The sequence below is a fragment of the Tenrec ecaudatus genome, chromosome 9 (assembly GCF_050624435.1).
Source record: "Tenrec ecaudatus isolate mTenEca1 chromosome 9, mTenEca1.hap1, whole genome shotgun sequence".
In the NCBI taxonomy this organism is placed as follows: Eukaryota; Metazoa; Chordata; class Mammalia; order Afrosoricida; family Tenrecidae; genus Tenrec; species Tenrec ecaudatus.
In genome coordinates, this window is record NC_134538.1 from 142,783,012 (window position 1) to 142,801,726 (window position 18,715).

Below are 18,715 nucleotides of genomic sequence, written 5' to 3' on the forward strand. Positions count from 1 at the left end.
CTGGGGGAGTGCAGTGGAACAGCAAGGGAATGGAGTGGCAAGGTCCCCAGGGAATGCTGAAAGTGGACTTTGGGGCCAGGACATGGTGCCCCAACAGACTTGACTGGAAAACACTCCTAAAAGCCAACAAATGATCCTTGAACTAACTACAAGCTTTTCTTTCTTGTTGTATTTTGTTTTGTTTGTCTCATAACTTGCGTCATGATTGCAAGGCATCAAGATGATCATAACTGGAGTGCTTTTTTCACTTCCTGAGACAGTAAATCTCTGGGCATTAAGGGAATTCTACAAATGTCTGAACTTACTACAAGTCATAGACAGCTCTCTGACTGGAATGAATATTAGTACTTAAAAGATTACATATTCACCCCCCAAACCATAATAAAATCAAATGCTTTCGGGTTTATCTGATTTAGAATCTTAGCACTACTTTTAGAAACTCAGTAAGATTGGCATCTGCAAATTATAAATGGAAGTGAATGGAACATTCAATTTGCTACTGAAGTCATTTGATTAAACACACAAAGGGAGTTCTGAAGATTAATTAAAGCAGCCCAGGAATATCAGCTTTAGGAATGAACTTCAATTCCACCAAAGGGCCCTGCAAGTAACGATACTGCGAGGATTGGCTCTGTTTCCCACGATGAAATATTTATGAGGCAGCTTGGTTTACTAAATATAATATTTAACAGAGCTTCAATTTCTTGTTGCCCTTTCTTTCAGTCCCTAGAGTTAATTATTTTTCTTAATCTGGCTTCTTAAAACTCTACTGGAGTTGTGATAAGAGCTGTACTAGCCCCCAATAAAATTATTTAAATACAAAAACAACCACTCTACTGGAGCATTATTTTAAAAGCTGAAATTTTAACTACTCTCTCCCTTTATACCATTCTGCTCTTCCCAAACCCACTCCACCCCCCAAAAAGGGAAACAAACAGGATGGGGAGGCACGATTCAAAGTAACAATTACATTTAAATTCACTTGTTTATATTCCCTTAGTTGCTATCTTCCATGGAATAAAAGGCCCAGCAACTGGATCAACACAAGGCAGAGGATGCAGCCCAGCCCCTGGGATCCCGGGCTTGCTGAATTAGAGGAAGCTCTCTAGAAGCTCACCAGGGGCCCCTGGGATCTGTTCATGGGACAGCTTTCCAGATCTTGCCAGGTAAGTTTCTGAAACCAAGTGACATTTTGTTTGTGCGGCACCAGATGAAACAGAGGGTCTCTGAGCTACCATAACCCTTTCGGAGAGCTGACACTTAGGGCCTATAACTCCGCACAGACTTTGAGGCAGCCTCGTGATGATTCATCAGAAAGGGTTCCATACTATCTATGTAGTCGTCATATTCGTTCACTTATTAAAACCAACATCTGTTGAGCCCTTGGCATGTGACTGGGCTGCCGCAGTGGCCGCAAGAAGGGACTCCTACAGGACAGGGATGCAGGACTGGGCTGTGTTCCTTCTGTTGGGTGTACAGTTGCCAGGAGTTGGAACTGACTCATTTGACGCCTAGCAACCACCACAGTCTATGACAGGTACTATTGCCGGTGTTAGAGATAATAGAGGCCACGAACTTAAACAAGATGAGGTATACTTAGATTTCAGAGAGAGGACATCCTCATGATGAAGGGCTAAACTAGGCATGTTCGTAATTTGGGACAAGAAAACCTCTCGTGTGTGAAACATACTGCAACTATACACCGAACCCCTTCTCTGGTCTTGCACCTGCCATCAAGAAAGAGCAGTGTCTTATTGAAACACTGGTCAGGCATTCAAATGCTTCATTGTGACCTTTTATGGATCTTTTTATGCTGCCTTTTAAAATTTCAAACTCCTCCTTATGTACCATCACCCTATTTTGCTGCTGGTACCCATGCATTCCCTGCTTTCTAATTTGTCTCAAGTAGTTAAATCAAGCAAGGTGTGTATTAGACTTTTCCAGATCTGGAAAAGTCTGCCTACTAGACAAATTCCGCGAATCAAGGTCACCTTACTTACCTCTTCAATATGTGATAGCTTGAGGTGCGCAATGCCTTCATCTTTGGTGAGAAGAATGCAGTTCCAGGGGGACCACTGCGTGGACCTCTCCCATCTGACCATGACCAGATCGTTGAGATCGTCCCAGGCACTCAGTGCCGACTGGGACGCCCAGATATTCTCAACCAGGTACTGAATGTCTTGCAGCTATGAGTCAAAACAAGTTTGATAGGAAAGGTTACGTTTACTTCTACAAATGCCATTCTCTTAAGAGGACCCCATTAACTAAGGATGTATTTTAAAATCATATTGGGTCTTCCCATAAAGTGACTTATTTTTTTAAAAAATCAGGTTGGGAATGTTTCATGAGATTTTAAAGAATACATGAAAGAGAAAGACGCCACTGCTGAGTCATGTCAGGTTCATGGTGACCCCATACCACAGAGTAGAATTGCTCCATGGTAATCGACTGCCAAGGCTGACTGCAGCACAACTGCTGGTGGCTTCAGCCAACAATCTTTAAAGGTGGCACTCAGTCCAAATTGTGTGTGTCACCCAGCAATGTTCAGTGGCACAGCACAAAACACTGCCAATGAGTCAATTCCTACTCACAGCGAATCTATAGGGCAGACTACAACTGTCCCCCATCCCAGAGGGTTTCTAAGGCTGCACACCTTTACAGACGCAGAGCGTCACACCTTTCTCCTGCAGAGTGGCCGGGGGGTTTAACCACATGCCTTTCGGTCACCCGCTGAGCACTTGCATCACTGTGTCAGCACGGCTCTCGTTCACTGGCACAGAATCCCATATTGTTCACAAAATCTGTTCATTCGGCTCAAACGACCATGTGTTACCGATCGTGCAGCCCTACCCCATCTTTAGGCCACAACCACCTATATGTCTTTCTTCCCATTTGTCAATTTTATCTTACATTTCTACGATATTAAAAACTTTTTAAAAACTAGTAACTACCAGTAACAACCAATTCAGTGCTAATATAAAATCCTTCCAAAGTTTTTATTTCCATTTGACAAACGAAGCCTAAGATTTGGTGAAGAGTAGGTGATCCATCTTGTGTTACTGAAAGGCCAATTTTAATGAAACAGAAGAGGGAAGTGCATTAATGAAATAAATATTTAAAACGTCATTCTAGTTTAACTATATTAGCTACAACTCTTATAATGACTCTTCCTCATAGGGGTGCTGCATAAATTAATTTAGCATCAATCATCACAGAAGGGCAGGTTCACAAAATATAAACGTTGTAAAAAGAAGAACAACCCTTATTTTCAAAGGGCTGGGAAGAAAAGAAATCTTTTTTATAAATTCAGTGGACAAACCCTACATAATTTACTGAAGTTTCTTTAAAAAAAGAAAAATAAATTTGTCACCATCAGCTACTGTAATATTTCAGAAATGGGAAATTCAATATATTAAGCACAACTAACACAATCTAACATGACACTTAATGCCAGCAAATACAATACTGTAACAGCTGGTATGGAAAAGGAATCTATAGAATGTTTAAATGTTATGCTTCATGCATTTTTACTCACATTTTTTGTTTAGCATGTCTTGCATTTCTTTGCTAGATTCTCATTTTCTCCAGAGGCCTTGGTACTTTACATCCAGTCTGAGAGACAAACCTGTGGCCCTGATCTCTCTCTGGTTACTGGATCTTTTTTCACCGTCAATACAGGGGCTCTAGCTCTCCAACAAAATGCTGAAAGCATCGTGATCCTCCCTTTTACTACATCCTTGGCTCACTTCTGCCTCTGGAGCTGCATACTTCCCCACAGCCTGGTGGCCTGGTCAGTTGCTGTTCACAACTTTCTCTCATCTTCTCAGTCATTTCCTAGAGGAGCCCGACCCTGGCCTTCCTAATCCCCACTCAATGCTAACACAGTACCCACTGCACATCTCCTCCCTAACACTGTTGAGATATGTAGGTTTATTGTGCCACCCTAGCTAATAAGAACATGTAGGATTAATAAGGCCGCAGTTTGATTGGAAGGCAAAGAGATAAATGGTTTGGCAAGCCCCACCCCTCTCAGTCTCTTGCTCTCTAGTGATCCGACCAGTGTGCTGCTGCTTTAGCTAGATCTCTGTCTCAACTTGTGAGCTACACTACCTATGAGACAGCCAACCCGTGGATCCTGTTGCTATAGCTTGAGGTTTCTTCGAGGCCTGCTTCACCATGCTGCTGGTGTATACATTGCTTGAGCTTCAGATTGGTGGATCCTGACATCTTGCATTGCTTGGGTTTGATATCCTATCTGGGCCTACTTCGCTAAGCTCTTGAGCTGCTGTTGGTGACTTACCCTGCTGTTTGCTGCCTGTGGCTAGACTGCCTGAATTGCCCTAGGGAACTCAGCTGTCTGCTTCCTTGACCTTGGACCCAGCATCCCTCATGAGTTGAAGGACTTCCAGTATATTAACTGTTCCACGGAAGTGAGTGGAACTGAGCTCTCTGTACTGCTGTGTGAACTACTTAGCTGTTACATTCCTTCGTGCTCTATCTATCTATCTATCTATCTATCTATCATCATAAGTGTCCTGGTTTTATTTCGCTAGAGAACCCTGCCTAACACAACTGTACATACTTCAAATCCATAAACCAAACTCACTGACTCATCGTGACACTACAGGACAGGGTAGAACTGACCCTGTGAGTTTCCAAGACGGTAACTCTTTACCAGAGTAGAAAGCTCCGTCTTTCTCCCAATGAACCATCTGGTGGTTTCAAACTACTCACCTTCCAGTCAGCAGCCCAACTTTGTAACGACTATTTCACCAGGGCTCCCTGTATACACATACTAGGGGGCTTCAAAACAATTGTGGGAAAACACAATAAAATTAAAAGATTAAAAGATATTCAATTAATTCTTAAAAGATGAGTGAATAGTTCCACAAATCTTTTGCAGGCCCCTCAAATTACAGGAATGTGTCTGCCTTCTGTTCTGGGCTGGAAGGTCTTATCCATGAGTGTGTTCTCAGTGCATGTCACAATACTTAATGCCTTAGGATTAATACGTAAAATTCCAAAAACTGGACCCCACAAACAACTGGGAGATGAATCCACTGTCCACATTAGGGAGCCAAGGGCATGGCTTCCCACCCAAAGACGCACTCAGCCATGCTTCCCACCCCTCCTCTCCCGCTTCTTCCCTGTGATGACAGCCCCCATGAGAGGGGCTCTGGTCAACTCACTGTGACTGGCACCCTCACTGATCATACCTGCATCAGGTAAGCAATTTTAGAGTCATCCTCATAATCCGCTTCTGAAAAGTAGAGCCGTTGCAGGAGACTCTTGTACTTCAAGAAGGACTCTCGCTTCCGAGTCTCATTGTCAAGGCTACTGCAATGGCGACAGCGGTAGATGCGTTGTGAGGTGGACGATATAGAAAACTCTGTGGAAGGTAGATAGAGCTGGCAGTTCTGGCAGAAGTAGATCTTCTTGTAAAACTTCAGAGGGTCTTGAGGGACCTAAACAGTAAACCGAAAGAGAGACTTAAAAGCCAGGTCGGCCAGTTATAAAGCCATATATGTTCCCTTTATTCTACATGGAATGTATATTTCAAGTCCTACTAATTTACTTTGTCCAGGATATTAAAGCACTGCGTTCTCTGTTCACACTTAGATAATCAAATGCAAGCTCACTGTCATCTAAGCAAATTCTGGCTCATAGCGACCCCCTGGGTGTGAGTAGAACTGCCCCTGTGAATGTCCAAGACTGTGACTGTGTGTGGGAGGAGAAAGCCTGATCCTTCTCCTGGAGAGGTGGTGGTGGTTTTTAACTGGCAACCTTGCAGTTAGCAGCCAACCCACTGTGATAAAATCTCCTATATCATAAATTGAAAAAATTTGTTAGGTATTGGCTTGGAATGGCTACTATAAAGAACACCCCTCTACTTTTAAAGAACAAGTCAGTTAGTACATCTTTGTGTAATTAGTTTGATGCTATGCTACATTAATTATATTGACAGGCAATAGCTAGAATCACCTCTTGATAAAAGTTCACCAAACCAAGATTTTCTAATTTATTAACCTTAGTAATGAATTTGATGGAGCTCGGAGGTCAAATTTCAAAATGTTAAAACTCTACACGTAGAGCAGAAGCCAGGCCTCCATCTGAGGAGCATCTAGTCAATGGTTACTTTATGGGCCAAACATCATGGATGAGCAAAAAACTAATGGGTGGTGAGCTGTTGCAATACAAACTGATTCAAGATGTACACATACCTACTTCTAATCACTATTATAAGACCCCACAAGAAGAAAGATCAAGTGTCCATGGAGACCTGTGAGCTTTCAAACTAAGACTGTATCCAAGAAGGACCTGGCATTAATGTGCTTCCACACTCCTTCTCGTGCTGAAGCATTGTATCTCTTGACTCTGAAGTCTGTTGCCTTTCTGCCTTCTTCCCTGTGGCACTACTTTAGGTTTTTAAGCACTAACTTCCAAAGAGTAATATTTATGGAAAAGTTCATTGTTACATGCCTCCTTACATGTGAGCATGAAGAGTCTTTGAAGCTAAGACCATGTACTCTTTTAAAAAGTCATCAGTTTGAGGCCTTCCAGGAAGACAGTGACTGAGTAACACATACCAGAGGGCCTCCGCAGAAATCAGCCCAGGAGAGTTACTAGGAGGGAAAGTCCACACTGCTGGATCGCAGGAGGAGCGTCATAAAAATAAGTAGGCACACATCCACAGGGTTTTGATGGGATGGGGGCTTTTGGCTTACCACAGCAGAGGCCAGCTAAGGCTTGATCTTAGCCCCGCCACTGTCTCGGCCCGAGCCGGGACCATTTGGGGCTGGCACTTCGGGGTTAATCTCAACACAGCCACAGTTTGCCACAGAGTCGGGACAGGGATTAAAACCTTGCAGCTCCACGGGCAGGTATCCGGACTCAACTACATTGTTACTTTTGTTTCCCTCTCTTCTCTTTATCCCCCACCCCCAGTCTCGGTGGGTTGTGCAGAGGCTTTTTCTCAACACAGCCACAGCTTTCAGCCTTGGGACAGGGACTAAACCCTTGCAGCTTTGGGCAGGGATCGGGACTCAGCTCCATTGTTACTTTTGTTTCCCTCTCTTCTCTATCCCCCCAGAGCCTCAGCAGGCTTATTTTAAAATATTTTTCCTCCTCTTTGTCTCTTTCTTGTTCTCTCAGACTCCACTGCTGACCTCCAGACCATTCCCCTTAGCCTAGGGCATCTACACCTGCTCCACACTCAACTAGGTGAGCTCCAACCCATACAGCTAGCCTGAGACTGGGGAATGCCCTGGCAACCTCCACCAGTGGATACTCTGCCCAACTTCTCACCAGGAAATTCCTGCGTCTGTTGCTGGGAGAGCTTCCATTTTTCCTGAGTTGCCCCACGTGACTTAGGGAACTTCCTCCCACCTACCTTAGTGCCTAAGGCAGCTCATCCAACACTCGTCAACCTTTCAAGGTGGGTGTTGCATGAACCTCTGCCAAACGTCTGCAACACCACAGTAGGCAGCCCACCAGCCTTCGGGGGCACTCCCCTGAGAGGGAAGCCACAGGAGGATAAAGTGGTAGGTTAATTCCATAGTGAAATTAGAAGTTCAAAGAAGAATTCCTACAAGTCTCCCAGCGAGAGCCACTGCTCTTTCAATCCCTGGAAAATGGCACCTGGCTCCTCTAAAACAACACAACGCAAAAGTCATCAGCCCCAATAACCTCAGTGGAAAAAAAAGAGAGAAACAAAAGGTAAGTGCAGAAGATTTCCTGAACATAATGACACTCATAGAAGAAGCAGACATTGAGCTGCCACAGAAAGAAATTTTCAGAATTTTGCTTGGAGTCATACAGGAGATGAGGGAAACAATACATAAAAAGAATGAAATGATAGAGGAGATAAAGGCCATTTACCAAAGGGAAATACAAGAGCTTAGGGAGGAGATAACAAAAACCAGAAGCAGACACACGGACCTCAAAAATAGACTGGAGGAATCAGAGAACCGCATCAGTGACTTGGAGGACAACCAAGGGGACGTTAACAAATGTGAAGAAAAATCTAATAAGATCGTCAGAGAAGCTGAAGAAAATCTAAGAGCTAAGTCTGATGCTATGAAGCAGAACATTAGAATTATTGGTTTACAGGAGGAAGACACAACAAAGAAGTCATCTGCAACAATAGTAAGAGACTTCTTGGAGGAAAACTTCCCCAGCTTAATGAATGAAAACTGAGAAACTACTCAGGAGGCTGGAAGAACACCACCTAGACTGAATCCCAAGAAGAAGTCACTAAGGCAAGTAATAGTTAAACTATCCAACTTTGAGGAACAGCAGAAAATCATGAAAGCAGCTAGGGAAAAATAAGCAATCACATATAAAGGTTCCCAAATAAGAATATGCTCAGACCTATCAGCAGAAACTATGAAGAAGAAGAGAGAGTGGAGTAACATACTCCAAAACTTGAAGGAAAACAACGCAATCCCAAGAATACTCTACCCAGCCAAATTTCCCATCAAGATAGATGGAGAAGAAAGAGTCTTCCTAGACAAGAAAAAAACTCAAAGAATACGTTAGAAGAAACCCAGCCCTACCAAAAATTCTTTCTGACCAAGAAGAACAGCACTCAACAAGCATAAATAAGAAACCACCACATAGAACAACCTCACCCAGCAGGCAACAAAGAGAAAACAGACCCCAAGACGGCAGTGGCTTAAGAATGGAAAGAAGTCAAGAATGACACACAAACACACACACACATGCACAACACACTAATAAGAAAGGAAAGTAGGAAAACAGCCAACACAAAAGGTATAAGATGACATCACAGAGTCTGCAGACCGAGATAATAACCCTGAATATCAATGGCCTGAATTAAGGCATTAAAAGACTGAGGACAGCACACTGGCTTAGAAAACACAACCCAGCAATTTGCTGCCTACAGGAGACACATCTCAAGGCTACACACAAAAATAGGCTGAGAATTAACGGCTGGAGAAAGGCATAGCAAGCAGACAGCAATTCCAAAAAAGCAGGGTTTGCAATCCTAATCTCGGATAAAATTGACCTCAAAGTGTAAACCATAAAAAGAGATAAAGAGGGACACTATATAATGCTTAAGGGAATCGTAGACAAAGAAACACTAAGCTTTGTAAACATATATTCCCTGAATGAGAAACCCGCTGAAGACGTCAACCAAACACTCCAAAAGTTGAAAAAAAGAAACCACAGCCTCAACAATTATAGTGGGTGACTTTAATACACAGCTCTCTGAGAAAGATAGATCACAAGGAAAGAAACTCAACAAGGAGGCTGGAGATCTAAACACTACAATTAGACAATTTGACATGATAGATATTTACAGAGCTTTTCATCCAAATACAAATAAATTCACATTCTTTTCAAACCTGCATGGCACATATTCGAAGATAGACCACATGCTGGGGCATAAGGCAACATTGATATCATATAGACCTCTCTCTCTGAACCACTGTGCCATAAGGCTGGAAATCAACAAAAAGAAGATGAAGAAAACAAGAGCAAAAATTGGAGAATGAATGACTCTCTATTGCAAAAGGAGTGTGTACAGGCACAGATCAGAGATGAAATTAGGAAATTTCGAGAAATCAATGAGAATGAGAACACAACATACCAAAACTTATGGAACACAGCAAAGTCAGATGTCAGAGGAAGTTTCATAGCAATAGATGCACACATGAAAATAGAAGAGAGACTCATGATTGATATGTTGGCACAAAATTTACAACAACTAGAGCAGAGTCAGCAGGACAATTCCACTAATAGCAAAAGAGAAATAATAAAAATCAGGGCTGAGATTCAGAAGAGGGAAAATAAGAACACAATGGAAAAAATTAATGCTGCTAAAAGTTGGTTCTTTGAAAGGATAAACAGAATCAACAGACCTCTGGCAAACTTAACCAAAGAAAGGAGGAAACAAGTTTCAATCACAAGTATGAGGGATGAAAGAGGGAACATTAGAACATATCCTAATGAAATCATAAGGATAATTACACAGTACAACAAAGGATTGTACTCCAATGAATTTGACAACTTGGAAGACATGGACAAATTCTTGGAAAGCAATCCCTCCCTAGACTATCCTCAAAGCACGTTAAGAATCTCAACAGAAACACAGCTACAGAAGAAATACACTTGGTTATCAAGGGATTACCAACTAATAAGCCCTGGGACCAGATGGCTTCACAGGAGAATTCTACCAAGTATTTAGGAAAGAACTAACACCAATCCTATACAAACTCTTCCAGCACAGAGAAAAAGACGGCAAACTCCCAAACTCCTTCTGTGAAGCTAGTATAACTCTGATACCAAAACCGGAAATGATCTCACAAGAATTGAGAACTACAAACCAATATCCCCAATGAACATCGATGCAAAAATCCTTAACAAACTATTGGCCAATAGAATACAAAAGTATATAAAACAAATTATGCACTATGACCAAGTGGGGTTCATACCAGGGATTCGGGGATGGGTCAACATACAAAAGACCATTAGTATCATTCTCCATATTGACATGAAAAATTATAAGAACCACATGATAATATAGATAGCTGCAGAGAAAGCATTCAACATCGTCCAACACCAATTCCTGTTTAAGACATCTGAGAAGATAGGAATGGAAGGAAAATTCCTCAAGACAATACAAGTTATATATGAAAAACCAATAGCCAACGTGGTAGTCAATGGAGAAAAGACTAACACAATCCCACTGAAAAAGGGGACCAGACAAGGATGCCCCATGTCCCCACTCTTATTTAATATCATTCTGGAGGTTTTAGCTAGCAGCATAAGGCAAAGAGAAGACATCAAGGTATTCATCTGGGGAATGAAGATGTGAAATGATCATTATTTGCAGATAATATTATTTTATATATGGAAAATTCCAAAAGCTCCACAAGGGGTGTACTGGAAGCAATAGAGGAGTTTGGCAGAGTGGCAGGATACAAGATCAACAAACAGAAGTGTATCGGACTGCTATACACATTGGATAAGACAACAGAAGAGGAGATCAAAGTGGTGGTGCCAAGCACAAATTGAAATAGCTAAGGATATACTTGACTAAAAGAACAAAAGATCTATATGGGGAAAACTACAGAACACTATTACAAGAAACCTAGAGTGACCTTAACAAATGGAAGAATATCCAACGCTTGTGGATTGGAAGACTCAATATAGTAAAGATGTCAGTTCTGCCTAAGACACTATATGTTTAATGCAATTCCTATACAATTACCCTCATCTTTCTTCCAAGAAATGGAAAAACCGATTACCAACTTCATATGGAGAGGGAAGAAACCCAGAATTAGCAAAGAACTCCTCAAGAAGAAGGACACAGTGGGAAGGCTTGCTTTACCTGACTTTAGCACATACTATACAGCCACAGTTGTCAAAATGCATGGTATTGGTAAAATGACAGATACTCAGACCAAAGGAAAAGAACTGAAAGCGCAGAAATAAAATCATCAGCATACAGACACCTAAACTTTGTCAAGGGCCCCAAAAATATCCAATGGGAAGCAGATGCCCTCTTTAACAAGTGGTGCTGGAAAAAATTGATATTTACCTGCAGAAAAATGAAGCAAGACCCTTATCTCACTCCAAGCACAAGGTGGATCACAGACCTTGAAGTTAAACCCCAAACACTTAGGGACATCAATGAGGGACTTGGGACAAACCTGAGAATTTTGGCATAATGAATACATAGGCTATCAGAAATAGGGAAGGACACAAACACAGAGGTGGCACAAATTGACAAATGGGATATACTGAAGATAAAACAACTGTGTACATCAAAAGAATTCACCAAGAGAGTAATAAGAGAGACAATGGACTGGGAAAACATCTTTAGCAATGACACATCAGACAAAGGCCTTATTATTACAATCTACAATACTCTGCCAGCTTCCAAAAAGAAAAACTAATTGCCCACTGAGGAGGTGGGAAAAGGACCTGAACAGAAATTTCACAGGGGCAGAAATCTGAATGGCCAACAAACATATGAGAAAATGTTCCCAATCCTTAGCCATAAGAGAAATACAAATTAAAACAACGAGGTTACCACCTAACACGCTCAAAGATAGCCCAATTCAAAAAATCAGAAAGCAACAAATGTTGGTAGGGCTGCGGGGATACAGGAACTCTCATCCACAACTAGTGGACCTGTAAGTATATACAGCCACTATAGAAATAAACCTGGCGATATCTAAAACAAATGGAAATTGAGTTACCATACGACCCAGCAATCCCCCTACTGGGCATATACCCAGAAGAGGCAAGAAACAAACCAACACCAGACATCTGTGCAGCACAGTTCACAATTGCAAGGAGTTGGAAACAACCCAAATTTCCATCAACTGATGAGTGGATTTAAAAGCTGTGGTACATACATACTCATCGCTAAAAAGCAGTAATGAACATATGAACCACATCACTGCATGGGAAGGACTGCAGAAAATCGTGCTAAGTGAAGTAAGCCAAGCACAAAAGGACAAGTACAAGATGAGTCCACTGAGGTAAGCTTAAAAAAATGCAAAAGGGGCATAGGCAGAAAGCTACTGTATACAAACATTACTGGGGTAAAGACCAGGCAGTATGGAGTATGGTAGGGACCAGACCAAATACAGGGATACATATGGTAGCCAACTAAAAAGGAGGTGGGGAAAGGGAAATAAATAAATAAATTAGATAGATAGATAATGAAAAGGAAATGGGTAGTGGGGGCACAGGGCACTAACCCACCCAAGGGGAGGGTATTGTTTATATCTCCACAGAGAAAGAGGGACAAAATTTCAACCCGGTGCTCCACGATGTGAATGCAATATGCCGGTGTGGAGTAGGGAACCAGTGGACAGGTCTGAGGGGCCGGCCCCAATCCCAACTAGGTAGACACTTGCCCCTCCCCCCAGAAGAATTTATTTCAGAGGACAGCACTGAATCTGCAGCTCTGGGAGAGGGACATATCTGATCAGAGTGCACAGGAGCAGATGAAGGGGGAGGAAGAGAGAGTGGAGCGCATTCTGGCTCACCAGGCCTTAAGGACAATGTTCCCGCTCAGAGCAGCCAGTCCACAGAGAGGACCACATGAATGGCCCCACTATGAGAGACAACGTCCCTCACTGACCCATAGGCCTACAGGGGACAACACTTGAGACACAGTGTGAGAAATTGCACCTGATCTGATCCCACTACACCAAGGCAAAACACTAAGGGGGTGCAACAGAATAGCCAGGCGAGGTCCCCAGGGAATGCTTAAGGTGGACTTTGGGGCCAGAGTGTGGTGCCCCAACAGACTGGACTGGAAAACACTACTAAAGGTCAACAAACAGTCCCTGAACTAACTACAAGCTTTTCTTTCTTGTTGTGTTTTGATTTTCATTGTTTTGTTGTTGTTGTTTTGTTGTATATTGTTGCTTGATTTTTCTCTGTCTTGTTTTTGTGCATGTTATTATCTCCGCAGCTCTTGTGTAAATAAGATAGGCTGAATGAACAATCTGGAGGAGAAAACAATAGGAAAGAGAGTTCCAGGGGGCATGGGAAAGGGGAGGTCAGGGGAAAGGTAGTGGTGTTAACAAACCCAGGAACAAAGGAACAACAAGTGATCCAAATCGGTGGTGAGGAAAGTGAAGGAGGCCTGGTACAAGTGTAACCAAGGGGAATTAGACTGAAACCCAATGAAGACTGAGCATGACAGTGGGACAAGAGGAAAGTCAAAGAAAATAGAGGAAAGCGCTAGAAGGCAAAGAGCATTTATAGAGGTCTAAATAAAGGCATGTAAATATGTAAATATATTTACATATGAGGATGGGGAAATTGATCTATGTGCATATATTTATAGGTGTAGTACTAAGGTAGCAGAAGAACATTGGGCTTCCACTCCAATACACCCTAAATGCAAGAATACTTTCTTCTATTAAACTGGCATTCTATGATGCTCACCTTCCTGACACAATCGCTGAAGACAAAGTGGGTGAATAAGCAAATGTGGTGAAGAAAGCTGATGGTGCCCGGCTATCAAAAGATATAGCATTTGGGGTCTTAAAGGCTTGAAGGTAAACAAGTGGCCATCTAACTCAGAAGCAACAAAGCCCACATGGTGCTTCACACCAGCCTGTGTGAACACAAGGTGCCGAAGGGATCAGTTATCAGGCATCAAAGAACAAAAAGTAATATCATTGTGTGCTCACCTCCCTTATACGATTGCTGAAGACAAATGGGTGCATAAGCAAATGTGGCGAAGAAAGCTGATGGTGCCTGGCTATCAAAAGATATAGTGTCTGGGGTCTTAAAGGCTTGAAGTTAAACAAGCGACCATCTAGCTCAGAGGCAACAAAGCCCACATGGAAGAAGCACATCAGCCTGTGCGATCACGAGATGTAGAAGGGATCAGGTATTATGCATCATCAGAACAAAAAATCATATCATTGTGAATGAGTGTGGGAGTGCAGAGTGGAGACCCAAAGCCCATTTGTAGGCCACTGGACATCACCTTACAGAAGAGTCAGGGTGCGATGTAGCAAAGATGAAACATAAAACTTTCCTCCAGTTCCTAAATGCTTCCTCCACACACACGCCCGCCCCCCACTGTCATGATCCCAATTCTACCTTACAAATCTGGCTAGACCAGAGGATGTACACTGGTACAGATAGGAACACAGGGAATCCAGGGTGGATAATCCCTTCAGGACCAGTGGTGTGAGTGACGATACTGGGAGGGTGGAGGGAGGATGTGTTGGAAAGGGGCAACCAATGACAAAGATCTACATATAACCTCCTCCCTGGCAGACGGACAACAGAGAAGTGGGTGAAGGGAGACGTTGGACAGGGAAAGATATGATAAAATAATAATTTATAAATTATCAAGGGTTCATGATGGAGGCGGGAGCGGAAAGGGAGGGGGAAAATAAGAAGCTGATGCCAGGGGCTTAGGCGGAGAGCAAATGTTTTGAGAATGATGAGGGCAATGAATGTACAAATGTGCTTTACACAACTGATGTATGTATGGATTGGATGAGTTGTATGAGCCTCCAATAAAATGATTTTTTTTAAAGTTATCAGTTCTTCTGGAGGAAGCAGAGTGAAGGAGGGATAAGATAAAAAGGTCTGGCAGGCAGCATTTCTTTTCTTATTCTGTAATTCACACATTGACCTTATCTTGAAAAACTAAGTTTATTTCCCTAATCCCTAGGCATCCAACTAGACAAATCTATTAGTCAATGCTATGAAAAACAGCTAGCACACCTCTCCCTTCTAGATAAATAGGCTATTCTAATTCTGCAGAAAGATGCTCTCGACCCCTCTGAAATGGTTCAAGAAAGAAGATAACTGATCCCCAGTAAACCGCAGAGAGCTCGGTTTACAATGGGTTATAGAACTGAACCCTGTGACCATTCCCAAGGTATAGTGAGTATTTTGTCCTGGCTCTCTCTCAGAAAGTGATGGTAGTAGAGGTGTGTCCCCAAGTCTTTTTCCCACTATGCAAAATAAACATTCACAAATGAGCCGCCCTCTCTACAATCAGGAACATACTGCTATTATATATTGGTGAGTAGTTCAGGATGAGAAGAAATGCAGCCCAGCAGCCCTCCGCCCCACCAAAATAAAGAAACCCAAAGATAATCCAAAATTCACCCTAAATATAAGAAAAATTTTTTAAAATCCTTTGTTTTATTTAGTACTTTTCACAAGAGCGTGAGCTACAGAGCTTAAGTTTTCACATAAACAAAAGAATAGACAAATTCTGTGAAAAACAAAATGGGCTACAAATTGGACTTCAGTTGATAATTGAAAGAAGTTATTTTAAAAGTCCCTTTGATGATTTGATGTCAAAAAACACGTTTCCCTTAATAATAATAATTTATTACTCAGCTACCTGAGAGGAATGAGAAGTTCCCGTTTAGAACAATTCCCAAATAGCTGAAACTCTTCTTGAACCAAAACACCATTTATTTTCATTATATTTTAATAGGAGTCTTTCTAAAATATTGTAATCATCCTTTCTGCATAAACACTGGGTTCATTAGCATATGCTTCAGCAATCTGGGAATGGAACTTTCTTCTGCAGGGCCTCTCCTTCTCTTTTGGCCACGGGCTGTCTGTTCTCAGCCCTTTCATTTGTCCTGTCTATAGCCCTGGCGGCTTAATGCTTACAAGTTGGGTTGTGATCCAGAGAGTCAGCAGTGTGAAGCCACCAGCAGCTCTGAGGGAGAAACAACAGGCTTTCTACTCCCATAAACAGTGGGAAACCCACCCTGTCCTACAGGGTCACCGTGAGTCAGCTCTCACCCCTCTCCACTTTTCTCTGCTGTCTTCTTTGAAGGTGAAAGCCCAATTCCTCTCATTGGCTATGGCAAACTTTATGTCAAATAGCATGCAAATGGAGAATACTGGCCGGTCCATTTCCTGCCCAGGCTTGTCTGCAGATTCAGAAGCAGCTGAAATGCTAGTTTTTCCACTGCACTGGGAAAATGCAGCTTCTTCCTCCTTTACCTGGCCTTTGGAGACGTCTGGTGGCTTTAAAGACCTTCTTCCTCTGTGTTTGTGTTTGTTTGTTTCTGCTTTAGCATCTTGCTAAGGTATTTGTTATGTGTGTCTCCTGTTCTGGAGCAATACCTGCAGATTCCTGGAGACCATGGCTGTATCACCTGGATCTTACATATTACTCATCACTCAAATAAAAGCTCCAAATATGTCCCAGGGGCGCAGAGAACTATTTAGCTTATTTTCAGGCTGAAATTGCTGTCTTCCTAAGGAAGGTAGGAGGGCAATTAATGGAATTCTCTTTGGAGAGTCAACAACAGGACATGAGAGACAAGAGGGCAAGTAAGAGGGGAATTCCTATCAAAATGGTGTGGCATGAGAAGAAAAAGGAATGCCATCATGTCCATAAATGCAGGAAAAACATATTTGACACACGTCAATATCCATTCATTATCAAAATGAGCAACAGAAAACCAAAATGACCATCATGGAGTCATGAATGGAAGAGACCGTCTTCAGTCCATTACCAGGATCTTGCAAGAACCAAAAGCTAAGGTCATGCTTAACATGTGCTTTTTCTCTGAGGTTGGGAGCAAGGCAAAGAGATCTGCATTCATCACTCTTATTTTACATTGTTGTTCTGGAGGTCGTAAGGAGATAAAAAAAGAAGTAAACATGGTTTGGAAAGTTATAAAATCCAAGGAACACACAGGAAAAACTCCTAACACAAATAGGGAGTTTCGCAAGCTTCCTTAGCAATTGGTTACCAGAACTTTAAAATATGTATTATTCATAATAGCACCAGAGAACACAAAATACTTAGGTATAAGAATAAAACACTGAGTGCAGGGCCTGAAGGCTGAAAATGCTAAAATGCCGATGAAATAAAAGAATCTAAATAAGAGTTGTGCTCATAGATGTCTTATGTTCACAGATTGAAAGACACCGTGTTGTCAATATGTCAATTCTCCTAACTTGATCTGCAGAGGAAAAATCATCCCAAGCTGGGCTTGCAGCAGGATTCTTGTTCACATTGACAAGAAGAAGAAGAACAAAGTTGAAAGATGCACAATACCAAATCTCAAGACTCACTCTGAACATACAACAAGCACGGCAGTGCAGTGTCGGTGGAGGAACAGACATAGAGATCAATAGATTAAAACTAAAACCACAGAAATAATCCCTCACCAATCAACTGATTTTGACAAAGATGATACCCATGAAGAAAGGATAGTATATTCAACAAATTGTAGTGGAAAAGTTGGAGTCCTTATGCACAGAAAATGAACTTATACAAATACTGTACCATTTCCACAAAAAAAACTAACTCAAATGAACAATATATGTAGATAAAATTAAACAATATATATAAACTAAACAACAAAACTTGTAGGAAAAAATCCACGTGACCTTGGGTTTGATGTGTTTTCAGATACAACACCAAAATGTAATCCATGAAAAAAATATTTATTGGTCAGTGGGACACTCTTGAAATGAAAAACTTCTGCTCTGAGAAAAACTGCTGCTACGTGACAAAACAAGTCCTTGACTGGATAAAAGTATGTGTGTAAATCAAATATCAAGTAAACAGCTTCAATCCAAAATACACCGAATATTGAACCCTAACAAGTCAACAATCAGCAGGGGATGTGAAGCACTGTTGAATGTAGAAGTGACCGTGTGCTCAGCAAATCTCCACCTAATCCACGTGAAAATAAAAGCAAAAGACAACTCAACAATAAGCAAGGAGACAATCCAGTTTAAAAATGAGCAAAAGCTCAGAATGCACACCTCGCCAAAGCAAATATACAGATGAAAAATAATCATATGAAAGGATGCTTCGCATCATTTTCCACAGGGGCAAATTAAACAATAGTGAGATACCAATCCATAGCTGTCACAAATCAAAACCAAATTTACGCTATGAACATAATGCAGACACTTTGCGACCCTGCCGGACAGGGTAGACGTGTCCCCTGTGAGTTTCCCAAGACTGCAGCTCTTTACTGAAGTAGAGAGCACTGTCTGTTCAGAAGAGCAGCTGATGGTTTCAAACTGCTGACTTTGCAGTTAGCAGGCCAACCTGTAACCACGAAGCCACTAAAATCATCACAACTGACGACGTCAATGACTGCAGCCGTTGCTGGAGAGAACACAAAATGGTACAGACACTTTGGAAGGCAGTGTGCCGTTTGTGTGAAAAATTGAACACAGTGTGACCATACAATCCAGCCAT

At 41.9% G+C, this 18,715-nt stretch overlaps 1 protein-coding gene across 2 annotated transcripts in view; it reads right to left on the minus strand.

The window, feature by feature from the left end:
- Positions 1 to 18,715, minus strand: part of IQUB (IQ motif and ubiquitin domain containing) — a 66,681-nt gene that overhangs the window by 7,892 nt on the left and 40,074 nt on the right. For both annotated transcript variants that reach the window (XM_075558616.1, XM_075558615.1), the window contains 2 exons: positions 5,217 to 5,465; positions 2,001 to 2,186 (listed from right to left, as the gene is read on the minus strand). In XM_075558616.1, the coding sequence (XP_075414731.1) occupies positions 2,001 to 2,186; positions 5,217 to 5,465 (435 nt within the window). The remainder of the gene's footprint in view (positions 1 to 2,000; positions 2,187 to 5,216; positions 5,466 to 18,715) is intronic.